The sequence below is a fragment of the Megalobrama amblycephala genome, linkage group LG20, assembly GCF_018812025.1.
Source record: "Megalobrama amblycephala isolate DHTTF-2021 linkage group LG20, ASM1881202v1, whole genome shotgun sequence".
Lineage (NCBI taxonomy): Eukaryota > Metazoa > Chordata > Actinopteri > Cypriniformes > Xenocyprididae > Megalobrama > Megalobrama amblycephala.
This window is the reverse complement of record NC_063063.1, coordinates 545,868-558,445: the sequence shown is the minus strand read 5'-3', so window position 1 is coordinate 558,445 and position 12,578 is coordinate 545,868. Positions and strand designations below refer to the sequence as shown.

The window sequence follows — 12,578 nt, the reverse complement described above, 5'->3', positions numbered from 1 at the left end:
CACATAATTTTGACTTTTTATGTAATCATTTCAAGTCAAAATTATGAGTTTCAATATATTCATATATTTTACTTATAATTACTGAATGACTTAGTATGTCATAATGATTTTTTGTCATAATTATGAGAAAGTCTTGATGTCAACTGTTTATCATTATTATTACTGTGATTATGACATAAAAAGTCAAATATGAAATAAAAAATAGACTCAATTTTGACTAGAAATTCTAACAAAAAGTCAAAATTATGAGTGTCAATATATTCTATGTAATTATTACGGAATGACTTAGTATGCCATAAATATGATTTTTTTGTCATAATTATGATTTACTAAAAATGTACTTCAGTAATGATGAGCATTAGCACAAACTGAATAAACTGTACAGTTTTTATTTTATATTATTTGTTCATAGTTGCTTTGATCTAAACCACGGTATCTCTATAATGATTAATTCAGATGGCAAATATTACATCATTTCCACATGTTCAGCACATCATCCTCGACACAAACACACAAACAATCACTTTTCATTTTGGCAACTTTATTTCATAAGTGTAACACTGACTAAACGAGTGTGAAAGAGGAACATTAAATTATACACTTTTCCAGCTTCCCAGATATGGAAACTGGAACCCTAAAACTGCTGTCATCTGGTCAGCACTGAAATGTTTCGACATGGTGGATTTATTACAAATCTTACGGTGGAGGTTTCTATTCTTACTCTTACTGAAGGTAAATCGCTTTGCTTTTTACACAAATTTCAAACAATGAATTTGAAAAATCTGATTTTCACTCATAAAAAGTATATCAGTTCTGCATTCACAGACCAGGTGACAGGATTGTTCTACATCAGCCTCTTATTTATTTCAGTGATAAACAGCGACGCCACCTGCTGGCAGAGGCAGTCAGACCTGACTGAAATAAGGAACATGAGGATGGATTGGGACTTCAGGTGTCCCGAGAGCTAACCGGAGGAAACTCCTGTTCGTCATCCAGGCGCAGCGGTCCGTCCGCAAACTCGTGCTCTGGGATCAGCTCTCCTCTCTTCGCTCCTCCATCCTCAGAGTAGCCTGAAGGAAAAGTGGATCATCGACACGCCGTCATTTACCTTTATGAGAAGCACTGAAACAAACAGACGCAGACATGTGACATGTTCTCGTCAGATGTACCCGTGAGGGAGCTGGAGGACGGAGAGTCCTGATTCCTGCTCGTGGCAACAGTTGCTGCGTAGGATGGACTTCCGACCTCGAGCTCCGACGCCGCTGGACCTTCATCAGCACTCTCGTACAGTCTATTGGACGAATAAAATGCAAAATTATCTAGAGATTTGACCATCAGCTACTCAAGGTTCAAAAGCTTAAGACACAATCAAAGGCATGAATATATTTACACGTGAATCTGATTTTAAATGAGCCTAACGTATCCAGTCACGAGTTTCACACAATCACATTCCTTTGCTTAAATTACTGTGTACACACAACATTTTATTAAACTTTTATAAGTTCATTTACATGATAACTGCATTTTGGGGGCCTGAAAATGCAGACTTTTGAAAACGGGTTTCAAAGCGCAAGTTTTTGAAAACGACACTGTTATCGTCTCCGTGAAAACTACAAAACTGCAAATTTGTGAAAACGGTAACATCATGCACATGCGTGTTACGTGTTCAGTCTATAGGTGCTTGGTGATTCTTTATAAAGTGACATCGCCATCTACTGGCCAGGCAGCAGAATACAGTGATTTTAGTCGTTTTCGAGGATCCGTGTGAACGGGAACGTTTTGACTTCGTTGTCGTCTCTACATGAAAAATGCAAAGGAAGAAGTACAGTTGTAAATCCTAAGAAAAAAAAAGCACCAGATCAACAAATTGTGTGCCGGCAAAAATAATATTTTAACAGTTTTTAAAAAATTATACATTTTATAGTTTATTATTCATCAAATTAGACAAAAAAAAAAGTAAATTAATTGTATATTTTATGGTTTATTGTGAATCAAATTGGACAAAAACTGTAAATAAATTTAATATTTTATTTTGAATCAAATTCGGAAAAAAATGTAAATAAATTTTATATTTTATTTTGAATCAAATTGGACAAAAACTGTAAATCGATTATATAGTTTATGGTTTAATATAAATTAAATTGGATATAAAACTAAATCAATTACATATTATATGGTTTATTGTGAATCAAATTGGACAAAAACTGTAAATAAATTTTATATTTTATTGTGAATCAAATCGGAATTTTTTTTTTAAATAAATGTTATATTTTATTGTGAATCAAATTGGACAAAAAATGTAAATAAATTTTATATTTTATTGTAAATCACATTGGAAAAAAAGTGTAAATAAATGTTATATTTTATTTTGAATCAAATTGGACAAAAAATGTAAATAAATTTTATATTTTATAGTGAATCAAATTGGTCAAAAACTGTAAATCGATTATATAGTTTATGGTTTAATATAAATTAAATTGGATATAAAACTAAATCAATTACATATTTTATGGTTTATTGTGAATCAAATTGGACAAAAAATGTAAATAAATGTTATATTTTATTTTGAATCAAATTGGACAAAAACTGAAAATCGATTATATAGTTTATGGTTTAATATAAACCAATTAAACTGGACAAAAAACTAAATCAATTAAATATTTTATGGTTTATTGCGAATCAAATTGGACAAAAAACTGTAAATCAATGCAGATTATGATTTTTGAAACCATTGAATTTAATCTACCTGTGCTTCTTGACTAAAGGACAGTCTCCTCCTTCCTGCGGATCTATATTGTAGATGTAGAGATGACCATCTAATGAAGCCACCAGAAGACGTGGAACCTTCTGGATCCTGCGGGCGATGACATATCAGCACAGAAACAACATCTCCACATGATCATGACATCAGCAGCACACATGTACTGGACTCACGTGGAGAGAGCGGATATATTCTTCATGCCTGCCGCGGCGAGGCGGACGGTAGCAAACGCTCGGTCCTGATGCATCATGTCCGACACCTGAGAGGGAAGGTAAGTGCTGGCGGCAGAAAACATCTTCCCCATGTATCCAGACCATGATGGAGACTCCTGACTGTGTTCATGAGAGACACATGACATCATGAAGCATGGAAGTCCATTAACTGCTCTTTAAACACGGTAGGGCAAGAATCACAATTCTTTTGTTTAAAATAGAGATTATGATTCTCCCACGATTCTGAACAGATAACTAAACAAAATAACATATAATTTACTAGCGCTTCTGACAAAATGCTTTTGAATGAATCTCTTGAATGAATGATTCAGTGACTCACTCACAAAGACTTCACTTGTTTCATTACTGGATGAATCAGTGTTTTTGAATAAATCTCTTGAACGAATGATTCAATGACTCACTCATAAAGTCTTCACTGGTTTCATTACTGGATGAATCAGCGTTTTTGAACAAATCTCTTGAATGAATGATTCAATGACTCACTCATAAAGACTTCACTGGTTTCATTACTGGATGAATCAGTGTTTTTGAATGAATCTCTTGAATGAATGATTCAATGACTCATTCATAAAGTCTTCACTTGTTTCATTACTGGATGAATCAGTGTTTTTGAACAAATCTCTTAAATGAATGATTCAATGACTCACTCATAAAGTCTTTACATTTCATTACTGGATGAATCAGCGTTTTTGAACAAATCTCTTGAATGAATGATTCAATGACTCACTCATAAAGTCTTCACTGGTTTCATTACTGGATGAATCAGTGTTTTTGAATGAATCTCTTGAATGAATGATTCAATGACTCACTCATAAAGACTTCACTGGTTTCATTACTGGATGAATCAGTGTTTTTGAGCAAATCTCTTGAATGAATGATTCAATGACTCACTCATAAAGTCTTCACTTGTTTCATTACTGGATGAATCAGTGTTTTTGAACAAATCTCTTAAATGAATGATTCAATGACTCACTCATAAAGTCTTTACATTTCATTACTGGATGAATCAGCGTTTTTGAACAAATCTCTTGAATGAATGATTCAATGACTCACTCATAAAGTCTTCACTGGTTTCATTACTGGATGAATCAGTGTTTTTGAATGAATCTCTTGAATGAATGATTCAATGACTCACTCATAAAGACTTCACTGGTTTCATTACTGGATGAATCAGTGTTTTTGAGCAAATCTCTTCAATGAATGATTCAATGACTCACTCATAAAGTCTTCACTTGTTTCATTACTGGATGAATCAGTGTTTTTGAACAAATCTCTTGAATGAATGATTCAATGACTCACTCATAAAGTCTTCACTTGTTTCATTACTGGATGAATCAGCGTTTTTGAGCAAATCTCTTGAATGAATGATTCAATGACTCACTCATAAAGTCTTCACTTGTTTCATTACTGGATGAATCAGTGTTTTTGAGCAAATCTCTTGAATGAATGATTCAATGACTCACTCATAAAGTCTTCACTGGTTTCATTACTTGATGAATCAGCGTTTTTGAATGAATGTCTTGAATGATTCAATGACAGAAACATTTTTTAACAGTCACTTTATCGCCACCTACTGGTGTAATGATGTAATTGATACAATCTTTATTTGAAGCATCAAGTTACTTTCAAAAGCTGATTTGCTCTATTTTGATTTTGATTCACTACTGTAGACATCAGTGTTTATATCTGAACTATAAACTTTTATCCCAGTACTTCTGTGATAATCTGAATTATTGTAAGACAGAAATAATGATACTGTGCGGTTGAAAAGACTGTTTGTGAAGATGTTTCATATCTATACATGACAGCGACTCTCTCTAGATCAGAATGCAGATCTGAATGTTCGCTGTGATCAGACTTGTTTAATAGACGTCGTTGTCATAGGATCGCGTGGGTGTTTGAATCGAGATTGCAATCTTTTAACGATTAATCGTTTTCTGTATTTATGCACATCATCATCATCCATGATGAACATGTTTTGTGATTGGTTGTTGTTGTATGTACCTGGGTCTGTGATGCTCCAGTCTGAAGATATGAACAGTCTCTGTGTTACTGGAGGCACAGAGAAACTGTGCGTCGGCACTGAACGACAAGGAACTGATGCTCACATACCTGAACACAAACACAGGGAACACATCCTCCAGGAATGAATACTGATGTTTAAATAGTATATAGATATATATATATAGTATTAAAAAGTATATAGTATATAAATAAATATAGATGTTTCGGTCTTAAAACACACTTTTTGATGCCCATGACCCCCAAATTAAGTGATCTTTTCAAAAAACAAACAAAAAAAATTATGGAAGCTATATATATCATGTATAAATGTCATTTACACTGTTTGAGGAAAAATATAAAGTTTGTCATTGTAAAGACAGCTAAATTTAAAACTTTTCATTGCTATATATATATAGTGCATATTAAATTATTTATAATTAAATCAAAAAGTTTTTTTCAATATGAAACAATATGCACTGTGAATATACAAATAAACTTGAAATGAATTGAACTATACCTCTTACCTCTTCATCCCTCTGCGGAATTCAAACAGTTTGTCTCCGTCAGGAACGCTGAAGACTCGTATAACAGTGCCCTGGGTTATCATATCATCACACAATCACAACATGGTCAGAATCATGATACTGAGGATATCTGAGATACAACCTTCTCTGACTCACTTTTTCAGAAGCAGTGGCCAGACTGGTTCCTGAAGCGTTGAATGAGATGGCGGCCACATGACTGGCATGGGCGGAGATCACAGTCACCTCATTCTGAAATAATCAAAGTGGAGGAGTTTAAATCAACTAGATAAACATGTTTGTCAACACAGACTTTGATGTTGGCTTGAGAAAGCCTGACCAGAAAGTTTGATGAAGCTTTAAACGTTTGAAGTTTGAAGGTTATGACGGCATATCAGAAAACAAATAGATAGATAGATAGATAGATAGATAGATAGATAGATAGATAGATAGATAGATAGATAGATAGATAGATAGATAGATAGATAGATAGATAGATTGATAGAGAGTGTTTTAACATGTTGCTAACATGTTTCAGCACATTTCTAACATCTTTTAGTATGTTGCTAGCATGTTTCTAGTATATGATTTAAGACAACACAGTGTTATCATGATTTAACACTGTTAGCATTTTTAACGTTTTAGCATGCTTCTAACATCAATTAGCACATTGCTAACATGATTTAGCACACTATTAACATTTTTCTATGTGAATTAGCACACATTTGCAAACACGGTATAACATGTTAACATTTTTCTAACATGTTTCTAGTATATGATTTAACACATTGCTATCATGATTTAACACTGCTGACATTTTAGCATGTTTCTAACATTGATTAGCACATTGCTAACATGTTTTATCATGTTTTGCTAACATGATATAACACATTGCTAGCATGTTTATAATGTGATTTAATATGTTGCTAGCATGTTTCTAGCATTAATTAGTAAATTGTTAACATGTTGCTAGCATGATTTAGCATTTTGTTATTTTTCTTACATAATTTGGGACGTTGATATCATGAATTAACTCTTTGCTAGCATTTTTAGAGCATTAGCAATTAGCAAATTTGCTAGCATGTTTTAAAATGTTTCTAACATGATTTAACATCGTTGTTAACATTTTCTTACATGGATTTAGCACGTTACTATCATGATTTAGCACACGTTGCTATCATGATTTAGCACGTTGCTATCATGATTTAACTCTTTGTTAGCATTTTTAGCATGTTTCTAACATCAATTAGCAAATCACTAACATGTTTTAACGTTGCTAACACATTGCTAGCATGTTTCGAATGTGATTTAACATGTAGTTAGCACATTTCTTACAAGAATTAACACATTGCTAGTATAATTTAACAGTTTGTTAGCATTTTTCTTACATGATTTGCGACATTGCTATCAAGATTTTACTCTTTGCTGACATTAACAAATTAGCAAATTGCTAGCATGTTTTAACATGCTTCTAACATCAATTAGCACATTGCTAACATGATTTAGCACACTGTTAACATTTTCTACGTGAATTAGCACACTTTGCTAACATGGTATAGCATGTTGTTAACGTTTCTAGAATATGATTTAACACATTGCTAACGTTTTAACATGTTTTTAGCATCAGTTAACACATTGCTAACATGTCTTATCATATTGGTAACATGATATAACACATTGCTGGAACGTTTCTAATGTGATTTAACATGTTGCTAGCACGTTTCTAACATGACTAAGCAAACTGCTAACATGTTACTAGCATGATTTAATATTTTGTTAACATTTTTACATGATTTAGGACGTTGCTATCATGATTCAACTCTTTGTTAGCATTTTTTAGAAAATTAGCAATTAGCAAATTGTTAGCATCTTTTAACGTTTCTAACATGATTTAACATCGTTGTTAACATTTTCGTACATGACATTGCCATCATAATTTAACTCTTTGTTAGCATTTTTAGCATGTTTCTAGCATCAATTAGCTAATTGCTAGCATGTTTTAACGTTGCTAACACATTGCTAGCATGTTTCGAATGTGATTTAACATGTTTTTAGCATGATTTAACATGTTGCTAGCACATTTCTTAGCACATTGCTAACATGGATTAGCTCATTGCTAGCATATTTTAACATGATTTAGCACATTGTGTTAGCATGTTTCTAACGTGAATTAACACAATGTTAAGGAATGTTTGTAACGTGAGACAGTAATAATGAGTTTAGATAGCTTCTCCAGCTCTGCGTTCCCTTTAAAGACACATTTACCAGATTCACAGCATCATACAGAGTGATCTCTCCCGCGGTGACGCTCCCAGGATACGCCAGGTATGAGTTGGAAAGATTGACAGATAATGCGCACAGACCTGTCAGAATGGAGAGATTTACGGATCATTCCGGCCCAGTTTAACACACTCTGATCCTCTGGACCGCGAGCACCAGCTGTTCACCTGTGGGGTTCGGTGGCGTGTTGAGAAGAGACTTCAGCAGCTTCATGTCCTTGATATTATGGATGTACAGGGCCTCCTCCAAACACACTACGAGTCTCTGAAAAATAGTCAAATATTTAATCAAAAATACAGTAAAAATTGTGAAATATTATTATAATGTAAATCAGCTGTTTTCTATGTGAATATATAGTAAAGTGTAATTTATTCCCGTGATCAAAGCTGAATTTTCAGCATCATTACTCCAGTCTTCAGTGTCACATGATCCTTCAGAAATCATTCTGATATGATGATTTGATGCTCAAGAAACATTTATGATTATTAACAATGTTGAAAACAGTTGTGCTGCTCCATATTTTTGAGGTCTCTCTCTCTATACACACCAAACGATCGGTTTGTGTGCAACAGCGCAATCAGACCTCACTAACCAAGTGCTGAATGCAGCAGACATAGTGGTGTATTAGAGGTAAAATATTATATAAATACTGTTCGGTTTCTCACACAAACCGATCGTTTTGTGTCTTAGGACATCAATGTGTCGTCACGAGCTGCAGGGTTTAATTTGGATTTGTCTGTGCATGTTTTTTGACTCTTATAGATGGAGTTCCCATTGACACGCATTAAAAATCATCATTTGTGTTCTACTGAAGAAACAAAGTCACCTACATCTTGGACGCGCTGGGGGTAAGCAGATAAACATCACATTCTCATTTTTGGGTGAACTATCCCTTTAAAATGTGTTTTTGCACACCTGACGGTTGAGCTTGACCGCGAGGATGTTGCTGGAGTAGCTGTAGTTACAGATCTCTGTGCCCTTCTTGAAGTGATAGATGTTCATCCTGAACGGAGCAGATCTGCTCACGACCACCATCAGACTGCTGGAGAAGAGCCGCTCCGCCACACACACATCAGGGCTCTCCACTGACCACACAGACACACAGTTTTCACACACTGTAATTTTACATTACAAAGAAGACAGAACGTCATACAAAATGCATCTTCCCAAATGTCTGTGACGTCAAAGACCTCGTGGCCAAATGTTTGGCTTGCATATTAATATGATTGCATAATTCTGAGTCAGTTTTCTGTACCTCCTTGATGAATGCAATCCATTCTGTCAACAGAGGACAGAGAGAAAAGCCTGTAGCCATTCTGACCACCAACAGCCAAAGACCTGAAACATGATAGATAGATAGATAGATAGATAGATAGATAGATAGATAGATAGATAGATAGATAGATAGATAGATAGATTAAATGTCATGTGATTTGGCATAACTGTCTCGTTTTTAAGATCATAGTTTTACATGCGCGCTCACGTTGTGTCCTGGTTGAAGGACGCGCACGAGAGCCTCTGGAGCTCCGGAGATCCATCAGAACCAGAACTCTGCCTGTCTGGAGAAGAACCGGATCTTCGCACCTTCTCTCCGGTTCGGAGCTCTGCGATCGGTTCGATCATCCCGCAGTGACGCTAGTATATGTCCATAAATTGTGGCAGTTTTGCTTTCAAAGAAAATTACATGTTTGGCAACTAATTATTGTTTTTAAGGTTATTATTATTGAGCGTCCAGTTGCTGACACGCGCAGTGTTCCGTTTGAGCAAAACAAAAACCAGCTGACGTGATGCGTTTACGTCATGGAGTCATGGGGAATCTTATTGGTTAAGGAAAACGTCTGTCTCCGCTAATGCTCGAAGACTGTGTCTGATTGGCTCACACTTGCGCCTGGAGGACGGCCAGTGGGCGTGGCTTCTGGTGAATATCTCAATAACAGCACGAGGAATTGTTTTGGTCGAGCGAAATGTCTCAAAACACACTTAATCAAACACACACGCGAATAATATCCTCATATAATCCAAGCGTCCAACATACTGGACACATCTGGTTCGGATTTTCCGACTTTTCAGTGTTTCTGCACATGTTGTTTAGTCATTTGTCCGGAAATGGCAGCAGGTGACTATTTTTTAATGATCCCATATTTTTACCTGACGTGTTTATGATTGTTCAGTTGTTACAGAATATTGCTATCATGAAGGGGAAATATTCGTGTTTAACAGCAGAATTCCTGGTGAAAAACTACATTACCCAGGATTCTACTCAAAATCTCCACCAATCAGTGAATCGCGCTGAATAAAGCGTTGCAAAAATATATAGCTGCCTTTAAAAATATTACGATGGGGTCAGTGACATCTATTGAAAACAGTTGCATGAAATTGTCAGACTAGTCTTTCAATTAGTCTTCTAATTATTTTCTTTAAGACTTTATGTCAGTTTGATAGAAATGTAGATTGGTATAATTTGAATCTGAAAAGTACGACTTTGGAAAACTGCTAGTTGGTCAAACTGGGTTTTAAAGGGTTAGTTCACCCAAAAATGAAAATTCTGTCATTAATTACTCTCCCTCATGTCGTTCCACACCCGTAAGACCTTCGTTCATCTTCAGAACACAAATTAAGATATTTTTGATGAAATCCGATGGCTCAGTGAGGCCTGCATTGACAGCAAAGCCACTGAACCTCTCAAGATCCAGAAAGCAACTAAAGACATATTTAAAAGAGTTTATGTGAGTTCAGTGGTTCAACTTTAATATTATATAACGACTTTATTCAACAATATCTCGTGATAGCCGATTTTAAAACACTGCTTCTGAGCTTTGAATCTGTTGTTTCGAATCAGTGATTCGGATCTCCTGTCAAACGGCTAAACTGCTGAAATCACGTGACTTTGGCGCTCCGAATCCCTGATTCGATTCACAAAGCTCCGAAGCAGTGTTTTGAAATCGGCCATCACTATATTGTTGAAAAGTCATTATTTTATTTATTTATTTATTTTAAATATTCTTGTTGCTTTATAATATTAATATTGAACCACTGTACTCACATGAACTGATTTAAATATGTTTTAAGTACATTAATGGATCTTGAGAGGTTCAGAGGCCTCACTGAGCCATCGGATTTTATCAAAAATATCTTAATTTGTGTTCCAAAGATGAACGAAGGTCTTAAGGGTGTGGAACGACATGAGGGAGAGTAATTAATGACTCTATTTTCATTTAAGACAGTCTAGGCACCTGCTGATCTAGTCAAATGTTCTGAAGGAAAGATTGCGAGTGATTCCAAAAGTCGCCGCTAGGTGTCGCTGTATTTCAAGTTTGTTTGTCGGCAGTATCAGGAGGGGAGGGAGCGATAAGACAACTTTTTTTGCTCAATACTTTATTTTTCTTTTGCAAAACTTTATTCTTTTTTAAAAAAAAACATATGTGGCATTATATTGACTCAGTGACATTGATTAACATGCAATTGATTTGATCTACTGTAAGTTCAATAGCCAATAATGCTTGTCATGCATATTTCCGAGGTGGGATCTGTCCTGGTGGAAGGAAGAAAGAAGAAAGTCGCTGAATGAACGCATGTGTTTACGGCACCTGGTCAGGATCGACTTTCATTTTATATCTCATCCTTTGACCAAAATATCGCGCTTTCTGCAAGAGTACAGGGGAGAACTGTGATTATTTTGAACAAATTGCCATAATTAAACTGTCATTCCTGATATGCTTCACCAAAAATAGCTTTATTGAGAGATTAGTCATTATTTCATCTCATGTTTCCAAAGGTAAATGTTTCTTTAGTTAATTCAGCGGGAACATGTACAGGTGCGAGTGTTTTGAGCCTTTTGTGTTGAATAAAATATCAAGTGACATTATTAATGATAAAGGCATCAATTAAACCTTATAAAATACCTGAAAGCGAAAAGCAATGAAAGATCCCAGCTAACTAAAATATGTTCTGTTCTCAAGTTATTAAAATGTTTATTTCTGAATATCCAGTTTTTAAAATGTTTTTTCTTGGTTATGCGAACGTTAAGGGAACGTTTCATTGTATCATTCTTCAAACATTATGGGAATGTTACTTTTGAATGTTCTCTGAAACAATTTAAAAAACATTAGATGAACATCCAACTAAAATGTTTCAGAATAAACATTCAATGATCAATGTATAAATAATGTTTTTGTGCTAACGTTTTGAGAACATTATTAAATAACTTTGTGAAAGAAAATTCTATTAATTTAACATTTGTTCATAACTTTGAGAGAACCTTGCCAGAATGTTGGCTGATGATAAAGGAAACCTCTTAAGTTTAATTGTCAGTGATTCAGGTGATCGCAGCACACTGTTGTTGGTACAGAGAGAAATGTTGGGTATGGTTTAATATGAATAGTGTCCAAACAAAAGCAGCATTCAGTGTGAGATGGCATGAATCCAGACAGAGATCTTTGCCTCTGTAAATACTACTTTACACTGAATCCTGCCTGTTTTTTGATTTATGTCGCAGTCATTGAAATAAAGGCATTTCAGCTGATCGCATGCTGAAGATGGGTTGTGGAAGAAGAATATCACTCTCTAATCATAAATCTCTCCGTATACTACAGAGTAAACACACACAAGAGAGCACAAGCAGACCATGTGCTGTCATACATCACACTGATCTCAACTGGGTTTAAACTGAACTCTTGACCTGGTTACACACTCACACAAACACACACACACACACACACACACACACACACACACACACACACACACACACACAGTCATGCAATTAATTATATAAATATA

At 35.0% G+C, this 12,578-nt stretch overlaps 1 protein-coding gene across 3 annotated transcripts; it reads right to left on the bottom strand.

The window, feature by feature from the left end:
* Positions 1-524: 524 nt before the first annotated feature.
* On the bottom strand, positions 525-9,622 carry LOC125255461 (WD repeat domain phosphoinositide-interacting protein 1). 3 transcript variants are annotated; one of them, XM_048170744.1, is made up of 12 exons: positions 9,283-9,608; positions 9,055-9,137; positions 8,715-8,914; positions 7,967-8,063; positions 7,785-7,882; positions 5,679-5,771; positions 5,523-5,593; positions 4,999-5,106; positions 2,935-3,093; positions 2,747-2,854; positions 1,170-1,291; positions 525-1,070 (listed from the first exon to the last, which is right to left on the bottom strand). In XM_048170744.1, the coding sequence occupies exons 1-12, from the start codon at positions 9,420-9,422 to the stop codon at positions 949-951; spliced, it is 1,401 nt and encodes a 466-aa protein (XP_048026701.1). In that variant the 5' UTR covers positions 9,423-9,608; the 3' UTR covers positions 525-948. The 3 variants fall into 3 exon arrangements, 2 of the variants coding, with proteins under 2 accessions (XP_048026701.1, XP_048026702.1); XM_048170745.1 differs by having other exon boundaries at positions 8,715-8,884; XR_007181906.1 differs by having other exon boundaries at positions 1,044-1,070; positions 1,170-1,797; positions 9,283-9,622.
* Between the last annotated feature and the right edge of the window lie 2,956 nt (positions 9,623-12,578).

Coding starts and splice junctions, on each gene's coding strand:
- LOC125255461 (XM_048170744.1), bottom strand. CDS start 9,422: ATGATCGAACCGATCGCAGAGCTCCGAACCGGAGAGAAGGTGCGAAGA. Junction 5,594..5,678: donor TGGCCACTGCTTCTGAAAAA/GTGAGTCAGAGA, acceptor ATGATAACCCAG/GGCACTGTTATACGAGTCTT. Junction 3,094..4,998: donor CTGGAGCATCACAGACCCAG/GTACATACAACA, acceptor TCATGAACACAG/TCAGGAGTCTCCATCATGGT.